This window comes from Pelobates fuscus, chromosome 2 (assembly GCF_036172605.1).
Source record: "Pelobates fuscus isolate aPelFus1 chromosome 2, aPelFus1.pri, whole genome shotgun sequence".
Taxonomy (NCBI): domain Eukaryota; kingdom Metazoa; phylum Chordata; class Amphibia; order Anura; family Pelobatidae; genus Pelobates; species Pelobates fuscus.
Genome location: NC_086318.1, coordinates 155,002,822 through 155,029,290, shown reverse-complemented (window position 1 = coordinate 155,029,290; position 26,469 = coordinate 155,002,822). Strand labels below are relative to the sequence as shown.

The 26,469-nt window shown below is 41.8% G+C and overlaps 2 protein-coding genes across 2 annotated transcripts in view; one reads left to right on the top strand and one right to left on the bottom strand.

Moving 5' to 3' along the window:
• IQCG (IQ motif containing G) overlaps window positions 1–15,624 on the bottom strand; it is a 36,264-nt gene extending 20,640 nt beyond the window's left edge. Inside the window, exons 1-5 of the mRNA XM_063442858.1 lie at window positions 15,571–15,624; window positions 13,786–13,939; window positions 9,640–9,911; window positions 5,542–5,670; window positions 4,842–4,923 (exon numbers count right to left, since the gene is read on the bottom strand). Coding sequence (XP_063298928.1) covers window positions 4,842–4,923; window positions 5,542–5,670; window positions 9,640–9,911; window positions 13,786–13,905 — 603 coding nt within the window. The 5' untranslated portion in view covers window positions 13,906–13,939; window positions 15,571–15,624. The remainder of the gene's footprint in view (window positions 1–4,841; window positions 4,924–5,541; window positions 5,671–9,639; window positions 9,912–13,785; window positions 13,940–15,570) is intronic.
• A 186-nt stretch (window positions 15,625–15,810) lies between these two features.
• On the top strand, window positions 15,811–20,354 carry RPL35A (ribosomal protein L35a). The gene is made up of 5 exons (XM_063441105.1): window positions 15,811–15,879; window positions 16,918–16,956; window positions 17,046–17,198; window positions 18,281–18,425; window positions 20,293–20,354. The coding sequence occupies exons 2-5, from the start codon at window positions 16,946–16,948 to the stop codon at window positions 20,314–20,316; spliced, it is 333 nt and encodes a 110-aa protein (XP_063297175.1). The 5' UTR covers window positions 15,811–15,879; window positions 16,918–16,945; the 3' UTR covers window positions 20,317–20,354.
• Window positions 20,355–26,469: the final 6,115 nt, after the last annotated feature.

Here is a 26,469-nt window from a genome sequence, read left to right as displayed (position 1 = left end):
CGAACGCTTTTTCAGCGTCAAGCGCCAGAACTGCTCCTGATTTCTTATGTTTGTTAGCCCAGTTGATCATATTGATGAAGTGTCTAGTATTATCACCCGCTTGTCTGCTTGGGACAAATCCCGCTTGTTCGGCAGAGACTAGGTTGGGGAGGTTTTGTTTCAATCTTGTTGCCCATAGTTTCGCATACAGTTTAATGTCTGCGTTCAGTAAGGAGATAGGTCGAAGGTTTTCGCTTTGAGTGGGCGGCTTGCCTGGTTTGGGCAGGGTAACTATATGTGCCTCCAGCATCTCCGCCGGGAGAGTGCCTGTTCGTTTAATGGTGTTGAATAGGTCTGTGAGGTGGGGTGTCAATGTCTGTGCTAATTTGTGGTAATAATAATTAGAGAGCCCGTCGGGGCCAGGCGCCTTATGTTTGGGCAGGGACTTAATAGTGTTGAGCACCTCTTCTTCCGTGAATGGTTCGTCCAATTGCCTGCAGGCTATTGGGGAGAGTTGCGGTAGCGATGTTTTGTTTAGAAAGGCCTCTATGGTCTCAAGTGTGGGTTGGGGTGTCGTTGGGTCTTTTTCCAAGTTGTAAAGCGTGTCATAATAATTTGCCAGTTCGTTTACGATATCTAAAGGGTTATATAATCTGCCTCTTGTGGGGGAGTCAATGTAAGGGATTTTAGTTTGTAGTTGTTTGTGTTTGAGTTTTTTGGCCAGTATTTTTCCTGCTTTGTTCCCTTGTGTGTAAAAGTTGAGTTTGAGAGATCTCATCCATCTTTCGGTGGATAAGAGGTCTAGTTCGTGTAATTCCCTTTGTATTTCGGAGATTTGTTTTGTTATGGCTTTTGTTGGATTAGCTTTGTTTTGTGTCTCAAGGGATGTCAGTTCTAGTCGCAGGAGGACACGTTTGTCATTAGTTATCTTTTTAAGTTTGGACCCTTCCCTTATGAGTACTCCCCGTAAAACTGCCTTGTGAGCAACCCAAATGGTTGGGGCCGGGATGTCATCTGATGAGTTGATATGGAAGTATTCCGTTGCTTCTTTGACTACTGTGTCAAGTATGTGTGGGTTGTCTAGTAAGCTCTCATTGAGTCTCCACTTTCCCCTGCCTCTCGCCGAGTGTAGAGATCTAAAGGTGATTGACAGAGGGGCGTGGTCTGACCACGTCCTCTGTCCTATGTGTATGTCCTCTATATTATTTAGGGTCACCTTGTCTACCAGACAATAATCTATCCTTGAGTACGTTCTGTGTACCTGTGAAAAAAACGTATAGTCTCTTTTGGTAGGGTATATAGAGCGCCATGTATCATAAAGCTCATTATGGGAGATTGTTTTGCTTAAGTCAGCGCTTATCGCTCTCGATTGAGCGGTGGGGGGTTTGTGGCCTTCTCGCTGTATATCAAGATCAGGGTTCAGGGTACAATTAAGGTCACCGCATATTATCGTGTGGCCTTGTTTGATTTTAGCGAGATGTAGCAAAGACTTACGTATAAACGTATTCTGGGCTTCATTTGGGGCGTATAGTGTTGCTATAGTCATCAACATGCCATTTAGGTTACCCACCAGAACCAGCAGGCGCCCTTCTTTGTCAATATACCTGTTTGTTTCTTGAAAGACCCAATCTTTATGGAAAAGAATAGCGACCCCTTTGGATTTGTTAGGCGAGAACGCATGGAATACCTGGGGGTAGTGAGGGGAGTGAATGCGTGGGGGTTTGCGGACACAGAGATGTGTCTCCTGGAGGCATATAACTGCCGCCTTAGATTTCTGCATTTCTTGCACCAGGAGGCGCCTCTTATGCGGGCTATTCAGGCCTTTGACATTTAACGAGTAGATTTTAAACGTAGGTAGCGTCATGATTGTGTGTGGGGATGCAGTGCTTTAGCGCCTGGAACCAGTAGGGCCTGGCGTCCAACCTGGGGAGTGTTGCGTACGGTCAGGGGTAGGCAAACGCACAGACATTGCATGTTTAGGCAAGTTACACACATTATGAGTGGTGGAATACTGATACATTGCATAGCATCTAGGAACATTTTTATACATGTTAACATATATCGTACAAACACATTTAAACCTTGGGTTGGGGTGTAAGGGGGAGAACAAGGGGATACCTGTGGCCAGCACAGGGATGTAGATCGCCTCAGGTGAGAGTTTGGCATCTCTCGAGGATGGGCGGTGGGGGGTGTGGATAGACGGCTCCACCGAAGCCGAGCCTATTAAAATTCTACCTTGAGGAGCCAGATGGAATGAGATAGGTTCACACTAGAATATGGCGTTGGGGGCCCAAATCTAAAGCAAACTAAAACATAACTGTCAGTAGCTCAATTTAAGAGGTACATGTCTTAATGTTATCGAATCTGGGGTGTACGCCATACCGGCTCCCCAAACATGTACCGACCACGCCTGTTAGGTAGGCTAAGGGTTTTACTTGTGGCGTTGAGAGAAATTACTTCAATATGGGGATCCACCTCATGGGCCGGTTGGGAGGCCAACAATTACTGTGCGTGGTTCCCCGTAGGCAAAAGTCACCTTGTTGGTGTATGTAAACCTTGTGCTGGATTACATTAGTTTCGTTTACAGGGTGCTGGGTAGGCAAGTCGCTAAACCACTATATTATAAACATAACTCAAAACGGCTACGGTCAGTGGCCATTAAAAACAGAACATTAAACAAAACCGTTATGTCAACTGAGGTGGCTTAACCGGAAACCCTGAATACATGCATATAAGTTATTCATTAAATCAAATGCGTATTGCAGATAGTGATACTTAAGTGAATGAGCCGGCAAGGCCTAGGCCCTGGTTGGTTCTGCTTCAAAGTTCTTAATGTGCTGCTGCTTTCGAAGTCGATCCCGCCATCATCCAGTCAGCTGTCAGCTTCCTTGGTTGCGTGCGTGTGGGAGAGTTGTGGCCCATGTTATGATGTAGGCCCCAGTCTTTGAGTTTCGCCATTCCGGCCTCCGGGTCTAATACTACTTCAGTTTTGCCTTTGTGCCAAATTAGCAGTTTAGTAGGGTAACCCCATCTGTACGGGATCTGTCGGTTGCGTAGGGTTTTCGTGATATTAATAAACTCACGTCGTCTCGCCATGGTAGCTGCGGAGAGGTCGGCAAAAATGCTGAGTCCTTGGTACGGTTCGGGTAACGTTTCCAGTTTCCTCGTCGCGGACAGGACTGCTTCTTTTGAGCTGTAGTAGTGAAAGCGTGCTATAACATCTCTCGGCGTGTCTGCCGTTAGCCTGGCCGGTCTCGGCAGCCTGTGCGCTCTGTCCAGCGTCCAGGCCTCAGCCCCGAGCTGTGGTACTATTGCTGAGCATAGGGTTTGTAGAAATTGTGGGAGGGCCTCATTCGGGATTGTGTCAGCTATGCCCCTGAAGCGCAGATTATTTCTACGGGCCCTGTCCTCCATATCGGCCATTTTAAGCTTTAGAGTTGCTTGATCTTCCTCCAAGCGGTGTATGTGGTCCACCAACTCATTATGTGCTGTGCACATATCATCCGTTTTGGCTTCCAGGCGGTCAGTGCGGTCTCCTAGCTCTTGAATATCATCGCGCAGTTCTCTGGTAATCTGCTTGAAATCGGTCCTAAGAGACTCTTTTAGGTCCTGCAGCATTAAATGGAGGCTGTGGTTAGTTACCAGAGAGTCCCCGTGGGGGGTCTGGTCTGCATCTTCGATTGTTAGTGCAGCGGCATCTGCAAAGTCAGAGGCTTCTGGTGTTCCGCCGTCGCCATCTTGTTTTTGCCGCGGGCGGTCTTTTTTGGCGTTCCGGACCGGGTCCGTCAATTTCAGCTGTCTGGATGGTGCCATGCTGTGTCAGGATGTTGGGGCGACCGGAGGGGTGAGTTTTGCGGTATGTCTGGCTCGTTTTTGACGGCTTTTAGGCTCGGTGGCTGCGGAGCTCCGTTACAGTGCGACTACTCCATGCGGTCGCAGGACACGCCCCCCGGTCCTCTTTCTTCTACACTCACTACATACACTTTTTCTCTGTCCCAGACTGTATAGCAAGAGCTTCTGCCTGCTGCTAAGGAGGTTAGGAGAGGAGTGGACATGTGAGTGCCAGGGGACAGTCCTTAGAAAGCGTGGAGCGAGCGCATCATTAGACGCATTTATGCCAAGCTAAGGGTGCTTTCTGTATAGTGTGCCCTTAGTTGGCCAGCCTGCATTATTGGCAGGCCGGCCTGACATGCATTCATGCCAGGCTGGCCTTCCAATTCTTTAGGCAGACATGCCCCCTTTTTGGGCATGTTCGCCCCTTTTGGGGCTTCTGGTTATGTGAGTCGTGTCAGTGGCACACCCTTTTACCCCGACCATTGACTTCCTGCTTTACTGGACACTGCTGTTAGTGGGTATGGATTTACTTGAAACAAAAAAAATTATAAATTAGAGAGAGATTAGCATGGGATATGTGTTTTCTCATAGGTGCATCCTTTGAGTTTCCCTCCAGCACCACCTCCACCAGACACGACACTTGGGAGGTTTGACTGTTCTAGTGTTTTGGGTTGATAAGATTCTTTAATTAGGCCCATCACAAAATGTCAGCACCAGGCCCACTGGGCTCTTAATCCGGCTCTGCCCACATACACATGCAAACTTCAAATAGTCCACACACAACACCACACATAGCACCCCACTACATGCACACACACAAAATCCCAGACAGTCACTCACATACATAATGGTCAGAGAAATCCTAATTATTGTGAAATAATTCTAGCAACAAATCCATTCTCATGCAGAGGTTGCATCAGGTGGAAAAAAATACATTACAAGATGGAGACTCCAAAAATCAAACAAGTGTTTTAGCAGGATGACCTACAATGACCTGTTTTAATCCAAATTCATCTCACACAATTTACCTGCAACTCCACTTCTTTCTCTTTTCTGATCTCTTCCAATTGCTTCTGCAGTAAATTAATCTTGTACCTTCCATCCTCTTCTCTGCAAAAAATACAGAACCGTAATAAACTGGCTACAATGAGAAATTGCATGGTCCATAGTCATTAGACTCTAAAAACCCACCTGCCATCTATCTCTACATTCTTCAGACCACCACATTCTCTATCCTATTGTCCTATGCACAGTTCTACAGTGCTTTCACTTATATCAATCCAGAACAGCTCCCTGTTTAGAGACCCTTGGGGTTAATCACTAAAGTGAGAATTGTTACGAATTCAAAGGGAATTTCAAATTCAAGGCCAAAGAACCCACACGAGAAGCATTGCTGACTTAAAGATGTTTTTCAATTCGGCTATTTTGGCATTATTTGAATTCTCAACAAATCTCACTTTGTGAATAACCCTGCCTGTTTTCTCTGTTTCCCTCATGAGCTTCACATACAATAAGATTTCAGTCCTCATTGCTAATGACAACGTTTTCCCATCAGACAAAATATCCCCAGTTCCTTCTCCTCCTTCTCCTTATCTTTCTCTGATCCTTTCTGGTTCTTTTCTTAAATAGATGCACTCATTTTGAGGTAAAGTATAGTGACAATTGACACAAAGCGGTAAAGTAATGTAATTAATGTGTGAGCAGACTTCATGCTTTCCCTTTTCTCACCTCTCTATTGTCCTGCGGAAATGGTCTTTCCTCTCCTTCTCCTTTTCCACAGCTTCCTGGAGGCTGATAAATGTCCTGGAGTCTTCCAGCTCCTTTAACATTTCCATAATGATATCAGCGGCAAACTGCCTAATATATAAGAGAAATAATGACATTTACCAAATGTGTGAGCAATGTGTTGAACCACTGATTAATAAAGACTAAAGCAATTTTATCACCCAAGAGAATTTTACAAGTAATAGAGTATAAAAACTGTTTAGGCATTGTCTGAATATACTAAAACAAGCCTTAAAAGAGATTTGTATGCCATATCTAGGTCTTACTGTCATTTCACAGATTATGAAATAGGTTACCACGATTTAAAAAACAATATATGGCCACCCTACAGGACAAGGCTAACACATTAAAGGGAGAGTATTAAATGTTACACCCTTGAGCAACAGTGGGCGGTCATTACATTTACTGTTGACTTCCTGTCATTTAAACTGCTCTGGTCATACTCATCTGAACTCTGGTTGTTTTTATTTGCCTACAGAACTACCAATCACAGGATGATTGGGGTGTGTGTGTTTTTTTTTTTATTTTGGGGGGGGGGGGGGGGAGGGGGTAGGAAAGGAGGTTGGTTTGAAGTCACCAACGGAACTCGACAAGAGTGCCCTCTATCCCCCCTTCTTTATGTTTTGGCAGCAGAACCATTAGCTATTGATATAAGAACAAATCACAATATACAAGGATTTAAGATAAGTAAAAAAGAAATTAAAATCTGCCAATATGCAGATGATAAATTTTTATTATTGTCTAATCCCTACTTCTCGGTTAATACTGTAATGTAAGTTATACAAAAATATAGTAATATATCAAATTATAAGTTAAGTCAAGAAAACAATAGCTATGCCCTTCTATATGAATCGGTATGAAATAAAACTGTTAGATAGTAACTATAGTTTCAAATGGACGAAAAAGAAATATAATTATTTGGGAATAAGTATAACGGTCTTTCCTAAAGATTTGATGGAAGTTAATTTCCTATCCCTTTTAAGACAGACCAACCTACAATTAAAAACATGGAGAACACTAGAAATCTCATGGTTGGGCAGAATTAACACCATAAAGTTTTATGTGATACCCAAATGTTTGTATCTCTTTAGAATGGTCCCTTTGAAAATACCTACACCATGGCTTAAGAAGTTGAATACATCATTTTCAAAGTTTATCTGGTTAAATAAAAAACAACAGAATAGAAGAAGTTTTAGATCTAAATAAGAAATATGGAGGAATTGATTTCCCCAACATAGAACTGTACTATAGAGCCTCACTATTGATGCATATAGTGGTGATGCATCTAGGTCAATATAAATCCCAGGGATGGTATGAGATGGAAGAAGGGAAGATAGCTCATCCAATGAAAATGATCAATTATGGGGGAGGGGCCTGACAGCTAACATGGCCGGTCGCACATTTTATGAGCTCCTGCAGCAATGGACAAAAGAGTAAAGATACCGACCGATATACAAGCGTTAGCGGCAAACAGGGACCGGTATAAGACGCACAACGGCATCAGGAACAAAATGATTTATGTCCGGCACCAGTGCGCCACGGAAAAACTTAAACTGACCATGCGGCCTATACCAGAGCGGAGCCTGAGGACCAGGGGAGGCGGCCGATCTCCTGGCACGGGACACGCTCCTAAGCCCATTACAGCCCTGCTACCCTCCCTCTGGACCGGTGGGGGACATCCCGGTCCTCGCTGGGAACGATTACCCCCACATGCACACCTGATCAAGCGACAAAACCTTCAATCAAACGGGACCTCATAGGCCCAGCCAAGATGGCGGCGCGGACGAGGGTTGGGACCAAGCACACATGCATCAAACCACCCAAGCACACAGGGGCTTTAATTGACCGGCTACGCACCTATTTCTGGGCACAACTTAAAGCCCGGAGACAACCCTACAGGCTGGCGATGAGGGAGGTGGCAGCGTGGATACGCCCGACCACCCGACGCATCCTACAATGGAAACCCCCTCGCAGCGCCAGAGCGGCCTCCAGACTGCATCGGAGCCGAAGCTCGGAGGGGCGGGAGACAATGCCGGGTCCCTCGAGAGCCGAAACTCACGTGCACAAGCCACGGAACAAGGCCCAATCTACTCCTCATTCAGTGGTCCCAACAACCAAAGGCCAACACATCACGTACCGCAAAACGAGATGGCGGGAAAAGGCGACATATCCCTCGGGCACCGGCACTCCCTCTCAAGCGCGATGTCTCCGAGACGCAGGTACCCGCCGGCGACTACACAAAATTGAGCCCTACCTACTAGCGGCACCAACAAAGGCCTCTCCAAGCCAGCTCCCCTCCGCTCGGCACAGCACGACCCAGCTCCCTGCGACCAAAGCCACAAAGCAAGAGACCGAGCGGCTGCACGGCCAGCGACCTCCCTACAGACTGGGTATTGGGTGACGAAAGGCGAAGACCTGAGATGCCTGATGGCATACCGCGGCGATGCTGCTGGCACAGAGGACATTGCAGACCATATTCAAAGTGGTGGACTCTTGCTCCTCATTGACTAGTAAATTCTGACGTACACTTTTACAATTACTTAAGGCGAAAGCACAGCCAAACAGATTGCCAGTTAAGCTCATATGCGATGTTAGTTTATAAAGCAATGCTACTTTAATCATAAGCATGACTTAGCGCTGCTTCTTGTTCTTCTGAGCCCTGCAGCCTATGTAGGTACAAAATAACATGTCTATCACTATCCCAGCAGGTCCTATGCAAGTAGGACTCACGATCACTTTATTGTCACGGAACAGACCCTAGCTTACCTAGTCCTATGCCTATATGCCTAAAGATCCAAACCTAACTGCAGCACTAATACAGATTTGACTTGTATGCCTGAGATAGTTAGGGCAGGCTTGCTTTGCATTTAATAGCGTGGTATGCCAGTATAGCCGACAACCATAACATAATTCATACTATGCTAATGTGTACTTAGGAAATGTACCTTGCCTGCTAAATCCAACCTGCTATAACCATACACGGAGATGTCAATATTATCATATAACACACAATCTTCAAATGTACATCCCACTGTGCACCGATTGCTATCACTCTTGTGGAAGGTTTAATGCATGCCTATATGCCACTTAATACCTGACTACTCTCGCATAGGTTAATCTAACATGTCATTAAGCAAGCAAGCATACAATTAAGCTATCAGTAAGTTAAATTATATAAGCCTGTTCATCTCTCAACCTGTCACATACTCTGAAAATTAACATAAAATAAGCACTGATTTTCTATGCCATACGACTGTTAAATTACGTCAGTGTGTCGGCCTGCACCAGCTGCTGTGGCGGTCCCAGCTTGTTCGTTCTATTGTTGTGTCCTTGGGCCCAGTGGTCTAAATATTCTGAAGTTTATCTATAGTTCTATACCTAAACATGTCTTTTTCTGTCACTCTGCACATAGAACTATGACCCTGAAATATTTCTACTTAATTATAAAAAGTGCAGCAACTCTGACATTTTATGCTACGTCTTACTGTTGGTTCTGTCATTTGAGAAATGTCTATGTAACCATGCTTTGTTACTTGATGCACTACAAAAATAAAGAATTTAAAAAAAAATAAGAAAATTATCAATTATTTGTGGCCACATAGTTGCAGTAAATATAACAATAAACAGAAAGAAAGTCCTATAGAAAATTTGATTGTACAACCTTTTTAAGAAATATTCAAACTTAAAGAGAGAAAAAAGAAAGACATTGTGTAACTCTCCCCAGGTTCTCCTGTTCAAGAGGGTGTGAGAAAGACAGTAAAATGAGATCTGCAGCCTGTATGTGTAACTACCCTCAAACTCAACCAGTCTGGAACTATAAATATACCCTGTGTCACTAAAGCCTGTACACCCCTACCATACCTTGTGTAGATGTATGCATATTGTAACCCTTTAAGTAAAAACTGCATATATGATTTTGTTGTGAAAACAAAAGTTTTTGTCATTTCTGGCAGCAGGGGGTATGTTGTCCCTTGAAAGGTAATAAAGCATGCTTCCATACAGTAGATGTTTGAAACTGTTTGCCTTGTTGTTATGTCTTACCTGTCAGCCTGTACCTTCTTCAGATTCTCAGCCTGGATTTTCTTGAGATTATCGGAAGTCAAGGGGCCTTGTTTCACAGCCCGTGTAAACTGTTCATTGCTTATTTTCAGCTTCTCACTGGTTTCCTGAACCTCTTTTGTCAAGTCCGCCAGCATGCTTGGTGAGGAAGGTGATGTTAACCGAACAGCAATGCGTGAACCTATTAGCTCCTCAACGTTTTTCTCAAGCTGTCTTTGTTCCCTCATAATGTTACCAATTTCATTTATAACAATCTGGAGTAATATGAGAGTGGGAATTAGAATAAATTAAATAATTTATTTTGTAGGTGGCAGTGACAACACTGTAATATGTATAGCTGGTAAGTAGAGAGAGGATGCAGAACCTGTCAGGGTTATATTATTAATTTGCAGACACAGAGAACATCAAAATGAGCATGGAAAACTATCACCTAAAAAAGGAGTGAGATGCAAGTTGAATATTACAAAGGTAAAAATAAAATATCTGTTAGATTTTTAAAACTCTAGTAAAAACAGTTAAGGAAGCGTTGGGAATATAAATATGTATTCCTAATGCTATACTGCTCTAATTACCATTTAGGTGATCAGGCCTCCACTGCTAGGCTTATAAACGGTAGATTACTTACCCTGTCTCCCGCGCAGTGCTGGTCTCCTCAGTGAAGCTATGCCTCTTTAAAATCAATGATCTCAGACAATTCAAAGCTTTCCTGTAGGAAAGCGTTGGGGGGCTAGTATGCATGCGCATTAAAACAATCAGATGGTCTCTGTCAGTTTTATTATACAATTTTACAAAACAGCATGTATAGTGCATTGGTCGGTAAACTACAGCAATCCAGATGTTTTAGACTACATCTAATTTGATGCTTTGCCAGAATTACGGCTCTAAAAGCATTGCAGGAAATGTAGCCCACAACATCTGGAGTCTTGCAGTTTACCTACTTCTGCTCTAGTGGCTGTCAGTATGACTAGAGGCAAGCTAGCTCATTGAAGTGGTCTGGGTGCTTTGTGCCTTTTGCACTTAGTGCTGCAATGTTAAACATTACAGTTCTAAATCTACCCTCAGTGGCTGTCTATCAGACAGCCACTAGAGGGCTTTCTGAATTGAAGTGGATCTTTGGTCCGGTATCTGATGCTGGACATCCTCACGCTCTGCATGAGGACCTCCAGCGTCAGATTTTTCCCCATAGGAAAGCATTCATTTAGTGCTTTCCTATGAGGAGGTTTAATGTGAGCAGCATTTGCCGCGCATGTGCATTAGAGCCCGCGGGACGTCGGAAGGAGTGAAGCTTTGACCCAGTGCTGAGGGAAATAGGCACTGCGATAAGGTAAGTAAATAAATGGTTTTTAACCCTTTATTTACTGGGAGAGGTGGGTCGGGGGCGTGAGGGAGGGTGAGGCAGGGGTAGCGATGGTGCTAGGAATACAGCTAACCCGGACATTTGTAACCCATTCTTTTTACACAAAATTGTGGCTGAATGCATTTGGTAGGATGCACATTTGCAAATTATTGGTTACTTGCTTTTAGCGTACTTACCTTCATTGCAGTCCTGCATTGCAGTGACTTTCCTGTCCTCAAACTTTCCGGCTTTTAATAAAGAAATGCCATGCATATGCATGCACAAATGCCATTTCCTTCAGCAATGACATATGCATGCATGTACTGTGCATATGGCACTGCAAGAGATACATAAGTTACATATATTTGCCTGGCATGTAAAAGAATATAGAATCTTTAAGGAATGTGTTTTTTTTTTTTTTTTTTTAGTACAACTAATAGCTAACTTTTAGTTAACTATTAGCTTGTGCTAAAACTAAAGTAGTGACAGTTCCTGATTAACAGAAAAAAAGACATATAGAGTGAAATTAAGTTTAACTGTCTACAGCAAGTATGCAATAAAGTAAGCACACAATACTCATAAGACACATAAGACATAATTACATAATACAAGCAAAAAAAGTGGACAAAGACATTTTGATTAAATTATGAAAAGTGTAAAAATATGTACCTTTAAAATACAAGAAAAACTCATGGGGTAACATTGAAAGGGTGCCACTTTACATACAGCACAAATAAAGACTTGAGCCAAGACTTCTTTGTTTCTTTTCTGTACAAGTCCTCCTGTTTATTTTCAGTCTTGTTTTCTTTATGTACTTTGGTCAACCACAAGCAGATATTTTTTTTTTAGATAACTAAAACTTGAAACTAATAGCATTACAGGGCCACTCTATAGTTAGGATTACAACCACCCCCCTCCTCACACCTGAAGGATGATTTGTTTTTATGTAGTGTTGCTTTCTGCTTTCCATGTCTATGTGTGCCTGTCTGTATCCAAGTCTACCTATACATCGATAGGTATTTTGTATCAATTTGTGTGTCTCGAATGGGTTTAGTAATGCTGAGGATCCATAAAGCTCTCAGGTATAATAATAATAATTCACAAAGCATACACGCATATGTGTATGTGGTAAATGAGATAACCATGAAGCTGTTCTAAATATTAAATGGGCACTATAACCATTTCATCTCGCTAAAACCGGTCAGCTGACATTCCCAAATAATCATTGCCACCTATTGCAGCCTAAGTTGATCCTTCCTCAAAAGGGGGATAGGCTGCTGGGGACTCATTCAAAATAGTTTAACACTGAATCGAAGGACAGAGTGAAGGGATTCCACTTTGGCTCTATAAAATGAAGCACTTACAGTACCTACAGTGTCCATTTAAATATTTAACAGTCCATCACACAGATTAGGAAGCCAATTGTAAAAAAAACAAAAAACAAACGAATGTTGTTCTGGCTCTCACTGTAACCCTAAGTATTAAAAAAACTTAACTGGGACACATATAATCTACCATAGATTTTAACAGAAATATGCTAGTAAGAAAAATTCAAAGGAGAAACAAATTGAAACACAAAGGTGTCTGCCAATAACTACCGTACTTACATTAGGGGATGCCAGGACACTATCATAACCACTACGGTTAGTGGTACTTGGATTGTTCCTTTAATACATTTCTTGACTTTCATTCCCACTCTCCCTCTCTCACTACCTACCTTATAAGATTCCTGCATTCTTCTTTTACTTATGCTTTTTTGATTCTGTCTATACATTGTATATATGTATATGTCTATACAAATGTATAATTTAGGAGAAACCCCTATTTAAAAATATTTATTTTTTTCTCGTAACTCTTACTCAAATCTGAGTATCTATGCAGACAATGTGACTTACAAGGAAGAGCAGAAAAGCAAAGCAACCACAGCCCATACGTTGTAGCTGTAATAAAAACTCCCTAGCCGGCACTGTTAGTGCTGCTAGGGAGTATTGTAACTGACTGATGTGACTCCATTCAGTTGTCGGCATGCTGGCAACGAGACTAGCGTACTGGCATCACTGAGGAGGTTTGCCCTGCTTCGGTAAGTGTTCCCAAGAAGGACAAAACAAAAAAGACTGCAGGAGGAGCTGACGACAGACTGGCTATCTGATGGAAATGGTGGTGCTGAAATGACGTATAGTGAGTAAATACATCATGTATCTCTGTGATATATGATGTATTCAATCTATTTGGGGCTGATTTTGTGAATGTTCAATTTTACAATACAGGTTCACTTTAATGTACCTTCATTCCAATTGTCAGTTATACGACACAACTTTTACTATCTTCTATTCTCTCAGCAGGGCAGGCTATCCACAGCTCTCTGTGCTCATCCTTGCCTCTCCTATGGTGTCCCTGCAATATGTTGCTTATTTTCGCTGAATTTCAAGTTGAGGTAGCAGTACTGTATTATAAAGTCTGCTCCCAACATTGTTAAACACTTCTTTATTGTGATTATATAGCAGGCATCCCATCTCCCAATTGTGCATTGTAGGTAGGAGTGCCAGACAGAACCTGCAGAAATTTGAAAGAGCTAAGCAACAGAATCTGAACTTTGCTTAACTTTGTACATTTCCAAAGAAATTTCCAAAGAGTCCCTACTTTTTCTTATGTTTAAAAAAACAAAAAAAAAACACAAAAATAATAATAATTTTTTTTTAATGACTTTGCTACTTTAAGAAGATGCCTATTGACTCTGAGAGTGCATGGATATAAACTGATTAATGAGAAGCCTATTTTGTAAAGTTACTTACGTTTCTGCGGCCATGATAAGAGACTGGAATCATTGTATATCCAAGGATGGAAAGTTGGTCGAGACTGTCCTCGAGCACTGTGCACACATGCAGTATGTCCATTGTTGATAATGAAGTCATCTTCTGGGCTACAAGCAGCTGGATCTGCCTAGAACTGGTATTAATTATATATATATAATCATAATATGACTGTAAAAAGAGTAATTACTATATACATGAAAATAATGTGTGCTTCTGAAAGGTGCGTGTATACATAATCAACGCATGCCCATAAACAAGTGATTACAAGTTTAAATTCTAACAAACATAAACATCCATACCAAGCAGCAATCAAATATTAAAGATAGAAATGGTGTCTCAAAAACACAAGATATCACACAATTTTGGATATATGATAGAAGAGAATTATTACTTCATCAACTTTATGACTTGTATACACACTCTCACACCCTCCAATGATAAAGCATGTCCTGTATCAAGTGATACTCTGAAGTAGAGATTGTAGTCGTATTAGTCCAGTGATATTATGTAAAAGCTACTCAGCATGTTAGTTGAAGCCACATGGAAGTAGTTATTACACTACTTGTGTTTTCATTTTTTCCCCCATAAACTAAACTATCTTTAGTAAAACCAAAAATGTTATTGGCGCACTTCCAAACACTAACTTCTATTTAAATAAATAAGGGGATTTTGGTACAATTGCAATGATCATTAAAATGTATGCTCATCTGCCAATGTCAAGTTGAAAACACTCTGTTATTTAACTTGACAAAGAGCTGTGAGATAGTGTGCTGATAACTTTTTTTGTTTTCTTTAGTTCAACATTGAGGCTGATGATTACCGGTGACATTGTTGATGCCCACGAGTGGTGTTACCTTGAGCACAGAGCTAATTTCTGTGTTTTAGATAAACTTCATGGAATAGGATATGCATAGCATGCACTATTAAAACAAAGCTAGAACCCAGCTTAGCTCAGAAATCACAGCTATTTACAGGTCTCTGTGGACTGTAGCGCTTATAAATAGAAAACAATGGACATTCACAGGAACTCCCCCCCCCACAGTTTTTACATTTTCTGGTTTGCATGATTGTTTCATAACAACAACAATTTCAAAATAAGTCCAAGTCAGCTATGTCTACAATTCTATGATTCAATGTGAATTCCAAGAGAATTATAATTGTAAGGCCAAACTAGTTGTCTATGCTTCCAGTTTAGCTACATTGGCCTAATATTTTAAAGGTACTTTAAATTAATGTTGAATTCTCGCTTGACTGAATATCCCTGTTTGTGAAAATCAATATTAGGTTTATTAACTAAACTCTGAATGGTAGCAAACTGAATTCTAAACGACAAAATTCGGGCACACGTGGTTGATTTGGAAAATTCTTAACCAAGTAATCAAGCTGTCAATATTATTATTATTATTATTTATATAGCGCCATCAAAATTCCTTAGCGCGGTACTATGGATATAGCTTGGTTATTTTTGCCTCAATTTTGCCATTCATGATACAATTCACAGCAATCCGGTATTAAGTGAATAAACTCCCTGTGTGTCCCCTGACACCCTAAACCTGCCTTACCCCTCCTCTAGCCCTCTCCTTAACCCTTCCAAAGCCCAACCTTACTATTCAAAGAGAATAACAGGCTCCCACAAACAGCAACGTGTATCCCAGACTGGCAGCATAAGCGACAGATTTACTAACACAATTTCCAGACATCTCACTGTTATACACAATGTGTGTGACTAAAGCTGGCCTAGCTTGAAAGGACAGAGCTGGTTACCTGCCTATCTGCCAACATGGAAGGAATGTTTGTTTACATCCTGTTACTATGGAGACCAGCTGGGGCCTCGGGGCTTTTAATGCCCACTATTCGCCGGTTTGATTGCACGGTCCAGACATACACCTCAGAAATATCACCGCAATGCCATGTCGATGTACAAACCACGTTTAATACTCGATTGCCAGAATAGATTATCCGCATTATTTTCCTCAGGCATATCCGTGGACACCTCACGCCATGGACGCTGATGATTCCCCAGAATGCAGCGCGCCGCCCCTTCCTTTTCCTCCATCTTGGATGCCAGTGCGGGTGAGTGTTTACGGCGTCTCGTAATACATTCAAATATCGCCGGTTGGGCTCTCGTGGCTCCGGTAATAGTCACCGGGCCGGGGGCAGCACTCCTTGCAGTATGTCCTGGGGCGGGTGGTTGCTGTGTGCGGGGCTGGATGGCCGGGATGCAGGGCGGATTGTGTTGCCGGGGGTGGTAGGAGTCAGCGGTGATGTCTCCAGCCGGTGGCGGTGTGCGGCTCTCCAGCCGTGACTGACATCGAGGCTCGGCCTCTCACCGCCACCACAGTGATTAATGCCACCCTGTAACACTCCATGTAGAGCCTGGTGTTCGGCCACGGCCGGCAGAGACTCCTGTGCAGGAATAAGCTCCATGCTTCCCCCCCAGGCAACACGTCCACTGTAACCTAGAGTCAGTCAGTCTGCATTGTGTGTATAGAGAACTGTGTGTAATGTCTCTGTGCTCAGGGTGTTTACATGAGCCTGTTTGTGTGATCAGCTATCAATGATATATGTAATATGTGTAGTGAGATGTCCTGACATTATTTCGCTGTTTTATATTTATATTGTTTGTCACACACACAACCCCAGTGCCAGTTACTGCATTGTGTTGTGTATATGGCTAATTATGTTGTGTTCATAATGTCATGTCATTTGTAATGCTGTGCAAGGATGCTGCATTTACGTTGCCAACCAATTGGCTTCCTAAATATTTAGGCTAGCATTGAAAATTCACATTGTAAATCCTTCTTCTTGTGTATAAGTTGCGCTTTTCTAACTGATCGCTATTGCTCAGTGTTGTATTCCAGCCTGTGACAGTGGCCTACAGTGGCTGTAGTAGTGTGGTAGATTAGAAAAGAGTTGCAGGTACTGATATGGTGGGTTAGGAGATTTGAGCATAAGCTATTGAGAACTAGTTTAAATGGTTTTTGTATTGAGTAACCACTTAGTGAAAATGTGCAGGTTTTGTAGTGTAATAAAATTGTTTTGAAAGTCAACTGATAAATCCAAGTATTGCTACTGTAACATTTCCCCACTACCCCTCTTTTTATCTTTCAGTACTGCACCAGGATAATATAAACCCAAGATGTCTGGGAGGTATGTTCTCAAATCACTTCACTCTGGAGGTTTTGAAAGGTAACTTGTAAACCTGTCCTTTTTGGTAACTTCATTCACTGTCTTTTCAGACTCTGGTGCAAAGCCACCTTTGCTGGCTATAAGAGAGGTCTCCGAAATCAGAGAGAACACACAGCTCTCCTGAAAATTGAAGGAGTTTACGCTCGTGATGAAACAGACTTCTATCTGGGCAAGAGATGCGCCTATGTGTACAAAGCAAAAAAGTGAGTTTTTATAGATATATATAATTTTTATTTATTTTTTTAATATACATATGCATTAATGTAATATAATCTTATGAGATGGTTTTTAGTTTGCGTCCTCCTCATTGCAATGGTTAATTTAAAAAAATAAAACGGAACCTGTCCTGTTCACAAGTTCATTCAGGTAGGTGTAGCCTTAGTCTATAATAAAATAATCTGGAAGAATAACAATAATTTTTATATATATATATATTTATATATATATTTATATATATATTTATATATTGAGAATTCTCTGTGAACTTCAAATTTAAGGCCATAACGGACTAGGAAAATGATAATGTTTAGCTACTTTGGCCTTAAATTGAAAACTCCTGATAATTTTCACTTCTATTGTTACACTAAAACATTGCATGTTTTCATTACGAAGTCAAGCCGCAATATTTAATGCTAAATGTAACTCGGCTAGCTTAAACAGTATGTTGTGCTTCATACTACTGTCCATCTTTATCATGTTTCAGTTTACTTCACAGACTTTGAGGTGTCAGGTCCATACTAATTGCACAAGGTGCATTTCTTTTCATAGAGTAGCAACAAGAGCACTGCCTTAGTTATGTAGAGTTAATACAGTAAATACAGATTTTGGAAGGTGCAGTAGTTTGAATTTTTATTTTATCTGCTTGACCATTCCCATTGCCCACTACTGTATGTGAAGTGATAAATGGTAGTCTTTTTGAATTAAGAATGCTACATGTAGCTTTAGAGTGTTTTTTGTTGTCGCTGACTCCCTGCAAATTGGCTATTTCATAAAGATAAAATCTTCAATTTCACTGAAATTCCAACCCAGTCAAAAGCTATACTGAGACAAACCATGGACCAGATGTCACCACTGTCCAATGCAGGAAATTGGTTCGATCTATGGAGGGTCTCATGGAATCCGCCTTAAACTTTAGTGCTGTACTCCTTGCATATTTAACTGCAATTTCAATACTTTTTTTTTTTTTTTTTTTACCATTTTCGGTTCACTGGTCTATTTGATATGACTCTGTGCTCTTTGTCAATCAAGTTCAGTGCTTTTAAAAAGCCATATATTATTTTTTTAGCAACACAGTAACTCCAGGTGGCAAGCCCAACAGGACCCGTGTAATCTGGGGAAAGGTGACCCGATCTCATGGTAACAGCGGGATGGTTCGTGCTAAGTTCCGCTCTAACCTCCCAGCCAAGGCCATTGGACATAGAATCCGTGTGGTAAGTCTGAGGGATATGATCAAAAATACCATTTGTCTTTTAAGTAAAACTTGAAATTTTTTTTGTTTTGTTTAAGGCAAATCTAACACTGTCATTTTATTCTCCCCTTAATAGTTTTAATTACAATGCAAATAGCTGGGTCTTCTCTGTTACCATTGCAGCAAGTCACACAAACATACCAGATTTCTGTCTAAATGTAGATGTGTCCCACTATGAAGAAAACTATTACAGCCCTCTCCAAGCGTATATATGAAGTAATTCGACACTCTCTCTAGTAACGTCCATTAGCTGTTGATGGTGGCAAAACAAAAAATGAGTGTTAGAATTATTTTCTCATTGAAATGTGCTTTGGTCAGACCCATGACTTTGTCCTTCATTTTGCGTCATCATTGCACCTATAGGTGTATCGTGGCTACTGCACACACTTAGTTTAACCAGGTTTTTCAGATTGATGTGCTTTTTATATTAATGAGCTTCAGTTCTCTGCTGTTTTTTGTTTATATTGTTGTGCTTAAAAAGTGATGTTCTATGCTACCAGACAAGTCCTAAAAGTTACTTGCCACTGCAAGGTATAAGGTGACTTTCTATTGCCAGGGCTAAATTTTCATTTGCCAGTGGTCAGCATCATGAAGAAATTTTGAGCCTTGTGTACAACTGTACTGCCATTGTGAAAATATGTTCTGTCAAAACCTGTGGTACTAATAATGGCAGTAAATGGCTTAGAGTGCAGTCCCACCATTATTGGCCTGTCATAGCTGTCTAAAGCTTATTTTAGACTTTATAGTGCAGAGTGTGCCTTTTAAATTATCAGTGTTATACTAGTTGTATTTGAACCATGCTTATTGATGGATAGCACATTTTCTAACAGTGCAAATGTCAAACATGGTTGTTTACTTAAATTGAATTTTCAAATAAAATTCCAAAATAGCTGACTTTGCCAAAATCTCAAAGCTTCCAGGTTGGCGATTTTGGTCTAATATTTTAAATTATTTTTGAGTTCCTGGCAATTCTCGCTTTTGGTTTCTTGTTAGTGCTCCTTTTCCCCATTTATTGTGGACATATAAATGTTTCAAAACAGGTTGAAATTTAAAGGTGCAGTCTAAGCATTATGACCACAACGTGCATTGTGCTTATGGTGTGAGTCTCATCCACTGGTTCCACATTAAACTGCTTTCAAGTGAATTTATTTCTAAAGCTAGAGGTGGTCCTGTAATAACCATGGTGTAGCACGTTTTGTGTTGCTCATGCCGACCTTCGATTTCCACATTAGAAATATAAACTTTGTTGGCATTTAACAGGCTGAGTGCATTAGCTGACAAGTTTAACTCTGAGCGGGAAGCAAATTGGATTCACAGCCTGCTAGCACCATCACGACGCACGTAGTGGTCATGGTGCTTAGACTGCTCCTTAAAACGTATTTTTTTTATTTTTTTTTTTCTTGGTGTATTTGGTATGCATTATATCCTATGTCAACCTTCAGTATTTATGTGTGTTCCACCAGTGGACACTGTTTTATATTTGTGGTAAATGAGCACAATTCTTGATCAGTCCGGCTTCATTCTATGAAGACATGCAGAGCTGGGAACTCAGGCAAAGTGTCAAACAGCTCTAAAACTGACAATTTACAATTGCACTGGGCCTATGCCAGAGCACTCATGATTCCATTACTACTACATATGACTGTAGTGGATGTAATTGTTAGTGCTTTTTTTTTTTTGCCGAGGGCATCTAGGGTGTTGTCATGCAATAGATTCTGCATGAATGGGGAAACGTTAGGATTGTTTAATACACTTAATGTTATTAATACACTGAAATTGTGGTGCTTTCACTAAACTTTTTTTCTTTTTTTTTTTCTCATCTTTTACAGATGCTTTACCCATCAAGGATTTAAATATTGCCATTTGAAAATAAAACCATTCTGGATCTTGATTTTTGAGGCTCTTTTTTATGTTGAATGTATGTTTGTGTTAAAGAAGTTAGTTCAGTTTGTATAAATGCAATAGCATGTGAGTGAAAACTGTGCAGATTGACTAATTGATAATAAAAAAAACAACAAATAATCTCACTCCTAGAGTGTAGTGTGTTTACAAAAGCCTTGAAGCTGCAATTAGTTTACCTGGGGTACGCCAGGAACTTTTCCTGCAGAAAATGTCTGTTGGCTTTCTTGAGCTAAATCCTGCACTACTGGGCATAGGTCTTTGCAAAGATCTTCCTGCTCTTATGGAGGATGTGACCAGCACTCAGCAGATTCCTATTTAGTTGTTATACATTTAGGAAAGGTTTTGATTACTTATAAACACTATAAATAGTTGAAATGGAGTTGCAATACGTTAAATGAAATCAGTATTGTAACAAAGCTAATATGGGTGTAATATAACCTATCTAAATATTAGGCTGCTCCAACTGTCTAATTTAAAGAAATCTGCCATGCACTGCATTGCTCACTCCTTTCCTATGCTCAATAGCAGCACTGTGGTTGCTATGCTCGAGAGAGCAGAATAGTCAGCCTGTAGAAAGTCTCTTCTGCTCTCGCTTAAGTTCCTAACTTAAAGGGACACTAGTCAGCAGAACAACTACAGCTTATTGTATTTGTTCTGGTGAGTAGAATCACTTTTTGCAGTAAACATTCTTTCCAGAGAAAATGCAGTGTTTACATTACAGCCTAGGGATACCTCCACTAGCCGCTTCTCAGATGGCTGTTAGAGATGCTTCCTGGGGCAGTCCTGCACATTGTGCAGCGCTGACATTGTGTCTCCACCCTCTACATGCAGACACTGAACTTTCTCCATAGAGATGCATTGATTCGATTAATTTCTGTGAGGATATGCTGATTGGCCAGAGCTGTGTTTTGCTTGCGCTGCCTCTGATCTCCTTCCTTGACAGTCTCTCTGCCAATTATATAGGAAAGCATTGTGATTGGCTCATAAAATCACTTCTGATGTCAGCCAAGCAGGCAGATCAGAGGCAGCAGCTGCAGACTTGAATACAGGTGGTCCTCGTTTTGCGACGGCTCCCACTTACGACCAGCTCTCTCGTGGGGTGGGAATTGGAGGGATTCCCTGCTCTGCTGTGTTCTATGTTCTGGGATATTTCGTGGACTTTTCCCCGAACCTAGAAGAACACAGCATAGTCGGGAATCCCTTAACTTCTCATTTACCGACCAATTCGTTCTATGACTGGGTCATATGAACGGAACCCGGTCGGTAAGTGAGGACTGTCTGTACAAGTAAGATTTTACTATATATGGAGGGGTGGGGGAGGCAGGTTGGCTAGTTGGTAATTTTAACACTATATGGTCAGGAATACATGTTTGTGTTCCTGACCCTCTAGTTTTCCTTTAAGCTATTTTTTAAAGAGCTTTAAATTCTAGCTATGCATTGTGGATGCATATTTTCCAGCAAATGTATAGACTATAGATTTAAAATAGGGCTTCAGCTTCACCCTGGGTCCAAAGACTGGTGCCATGTGACCTCCGAGACCCAGCAAAGGTTCTGATGTTATGAACTTTACAGAGTTGCACAGAGCCAGAAGAAGGTGAGAAAGATCACATCTGGTTGCTGAAAGATTGCCATCTGAGTAGCAAAGGAGATCTTTTTGGTACTTTTACCACAGAAGTGACTTATTTGAAGCAAAGGCCCTGTGCAAAGTGTCTTCAAGAAAAGAAGCGGGCATACCACCCCTTTGGGATCCTATTTGACACATTAAGGTCAGGGTTATTGACAAAGCAAAACTGAAAATAATGTAAATATGAACTATGCATTGATTAAGGTTCCCAGAGTTGTAGAAACGTTAATATACCCTCTCCAGTGTGTTTTGCGAGTGCTACTATGGCTGACCTGGAAGTGGGAAGGCTGATATTGCTACCATGTAAGTCCTCCCCTTCTAACCCTGCCCACACTTTCTATGACTCTCCACTCACAAACACCCCAAGGCAGGTGCTCTCGGCAATTGCTGCCTTTTGAGTTCAGCGCATTTAAGCTAACCAAACCAGGAAGTAACAGGAGCTGTTGTCTACTTGAAAACCATAATTTATTAAAGTGCCAAGTTCTATTGAAATATAGACTATTTAAAAAAAGAAGAAAAAACTTCCCATCTAAAGCTTTTCAGCAAGCTAAAGTGCTTTAGGGATCTGAAGTGAAGGGAGTCTGAATGTCCTGTATAAGTTCCCACTGTGGTTCTTAAACAATGTTAAAAACATGAGACGCAAAATAAATGGAACAAGTGCAGAAGCAGGCTTGTGTAACAAACAGCTACTGGCTCTATCACAGCAAACTTACCTTGCTCTTATTGTTTTGTCTTTCAGAATCTATTCTTCGTTTCTGATCTGTTTCTCTTTAAAACATAAGACAAACACTGTCTTGTGTATTTTTCCTTCACGTGGCAATTTTGACAAATGGTGGATTTTAAGGTTAACTTCACTGCATTTATTAATTGAGATTGAAAGTGGAGCCTGTCTTAAGTTACACCCTCTGTCAAGCGTGGGAAAAATACAGAATGGTATGTTTGAGGTGAAAGCGCGAAATTAAGTTTTGTTTTTTGAATATTTTTATTGGTGTCGCAAAAGAGCATGAGCAGGCATAGTACAAGGTAATAGATGTAGTATATGGTTGCCTGCACAGAGGCATATGGGGCAGAATAAACAAGCATTTAAGTAAATTCAATAAAGCGTGTGGTACGGTAATCATATATGGTAATAGTATTATATGAGGCGGGCGTCTCGATGCGTTGAAAAATCCTATCTATTAACATTATGACCGGCCAATTAATCACAAAATAAGCATGCCACGAAGTGAGTGCATAATCTTAGCTTACATATGTGCCTCAATGAGCATGGTTGTTTCTATGTTTAGATTTAAGCATAGTGGCATACGTCGTATAATGCAATCGCCTGACTATTTAGGTAAGCAATAATGGATAGCATATTCATTCTGAAGCTGATGCGAAGAGTCGCTTAAGTATATGTCAAATAAGCAGTGACGTAAAAAGCTTATTGCGTAAGCAATTAACAGAAAACTTTAGCCCCTTTAGAAGCATTTTAGCATTTCTAAGCAAAACAATTTGCAATTTCTGTTAGTAACTAGGCAGCTTAAACAGTATCTATGTGACCGTGAGAAAATGTTCGCATCAATCATGAATTTACAAATGCGTAAAGACAAAAAACCCTAATATGCATCAAGAAACTCTTCTTAGGCGAGCTGCCAGTGACCCTTCCCTGTGGCCTTATATACCCTCTGTTGATTTCTCAGTTCTGTTGATTTCTTTGTGTGATGCAGATTTTATGAAGGGTAGAGCTTGTTGTCAGGGTTATTTGGGCAAGCTGTGTTGTACTGGCACGGCCAGTCTCAGCACTCTTTGCATGATGCGGGCTAAATGACACAAAGACCAGTATTTTTAAAAGAAAGTGAGCATCCTATAATGCGCGGTCTAACGTGAACTGTTACTAATGATGCAGTGCTTATAGTAGGGAATATAGATAAACCAATTATATAGGGTGCATTGGTAGCGCATTGCGCGTCATATCTCTTGCATACGATATTAGGGAATGCATAAACAAATAACTATAAAAACTACAACAGTGTAGGAGCAGAGCTGTTCGTAATGTCGGTCCGATGAGGGCCTCCCATGGCTTGGCCGCGGTGCGTCTCCCGGGACGCCGAGTCTCCGTCAGTCCCCCCGGGACGGTCCCAGCCCAGCACCTGAGTCCTCCGCGATGTTGTGGGCACTCGGGAGCAGAGACGGTCCGCTGGACCCCCACACCTAGAGTCTGCGGGCCACCCGCGCCCTGCACCTCCCTATCACCACCCTAGTCCCAGTGAAGATTGTGTCCCAGTGTCTCTCCCGGTGCCGGCCTCATACTTGGGACCGGTGCATGCAGCCACCGGTCCGCCGGAAGGCCCGCGCAGCCCACCCCACAGGGCTCTCAGCATCAGGGACATGGCTCTCTGGGGACCTCCCAGACCCAGAGGCCCAGACACTCACTTTTCCGGCGGTTTGGCAGGCATCGCGGGGGATCCATCAGGGGCCCGGCAGCACCGGGGTCCATCCAGGTCGTTTCCCCAAGGGATGCTTGCCTTGCGGCGGGTTGGCTCTGTGTTGCGCCATTTCACGGCGCCATGCTGCATGCTATGGTGGCCGATGCTCAGAAGCCGCATGTAGGCCGGACCCAGTCCTCTGCCCGCCTGCCACACGGTCAGCTTCATGCAGGTATCAGATGGGTGTCGGAGCTTTCCCCCTTTCAGATGCAGCAGGTTTTGCTTTTTTGAGCGGGTTTGGGTCATGTTTGGTGCTGTTTCAGGCGGTTTGCTGCTGGAGCCCATGCGGATGGCGTCCAGTCGGCCCGGCCCCGCGAAATTAAGTTTGATGAAGGACATCCAAAGTTAGAAACGATAGGGTGAAATATTCTTTGTCCGTGTATGAGGCATTACATACAAAATATTTGTAACTTCGGATATCCGTCATGAAACTTAATTAGTACTTGATTGCACCAGCATGCTTGTTGCACTTGTTCCATTTGTCTGCTTGTTTCTTACCTGTAATAGAAGTATAATTTGAGTTTAACACACAGAACATACAAATTGAAACTATTTTTCAAAAGCAATACAGATACACTAAATTGCCTAATATGACAATGTATTTTACTTATTAATAATGGAAATGCTTGGCATTCAAACAATGTTGTATGACAATATCACTTGCTTCTCATTCAAGGGTAACTCTAAGCACCATGATTGTTTCATATATTAAAAGTGGTCACGGTGCTTGGAATCTGGTATAGCCTTTTGGTTTCAAATGCACATACAGAGTTAAAGTGCTTTGCTACCAGAGGTGTGGCGCTACCTTGTGCATTGCCATTAGCCAGCCTGGAACAAGTGTGCATATTGGTCACTTGCCATCAGCACACATAGCATGCTGGTGACATATGAATATTGATGTCATGTCCACTTCTCATCCTGCCTTATCATCGGAGGATTGGGCTGCTGTGATAAATTGGGATCTTTATGGACTTGCAGGTAAAGCAGCTCTGCATATTTTGTAAAGACCCTAAATGGTGACTGCTATGCTTGCATTCCGGTGGCCATGAGGAGCAGGGGAAGGTAGTTTTTACTTGGCTGAACCTGTCCCTTGCACAATACTCTTAGGAAGAGCACTGCTTTTTGTCAAGTGTAGGAAAAATACACAAGACAAAATAGCCCCTACTTTTTCTTCTATCTTGCTGGCAACATAACCACTTACATTTTTGTCTCTCGGTTAATGCTCAAAAAGCTGTCCTTACTGATAACCCTTACATTGTGTTATTGGGCACTACATGTTAAGAGCGAGGGGCAGAGAGTGAGCTGCAAGTAACTGGTAACAAATAGTTATGCATTTATTTTCAAAAATTTGGGCAATTCATTCATACAAATAATCACATGGAGGGAGCTACCAGCTTTCTCCATCTATTATTTTTATTATTATTATTGCTATTTATAAAGCGCCAACAGATTCCGCAGCGCTGTACAAGCGCTTTGTACTGTAAAATATTCTGTGTGTACATTCTCTTCATGCAGTTTTTTCCTCCTACAATAAAGGAAGAAAAAAAGCGCCTCTGCTTTGTTGCATGTTAAAACACAACAAAGAGAGCTTTTTTTGTTGTCAAAAATGCTTTATCTACCACTTACTCTGGCAAGTGGTAGATTTCTCTAGATTCTTGCTGAATTATTGAGTGCAGTACACGACGCGTCCCATCTCCTCTTCAACTTTCCTCATTTCTGTGAAAGACGGTAGAACATTTGAGACTTACAGAATTATATCCAGCATAAAGGACAATAAACTTATGCCCCGGGGCGGAGCCGAACAGGCAAGCTGGCTAGACGCACATTGCTTGAGCTCCTGCAGTGTAGGCCCAAATTTTGCAGAAATCTGTAGTTTAACTGCCGCAATTTTCCCACAAACCTGCCTGTGAGCTGGGGGAAACAACCACGAACATGCCGGTACCTAACTTGAAGCCTGACTTGACCGGGAACCGCGGCGGTGCAATAAGGCCTACTGGAAGTAGGGGGAAAGG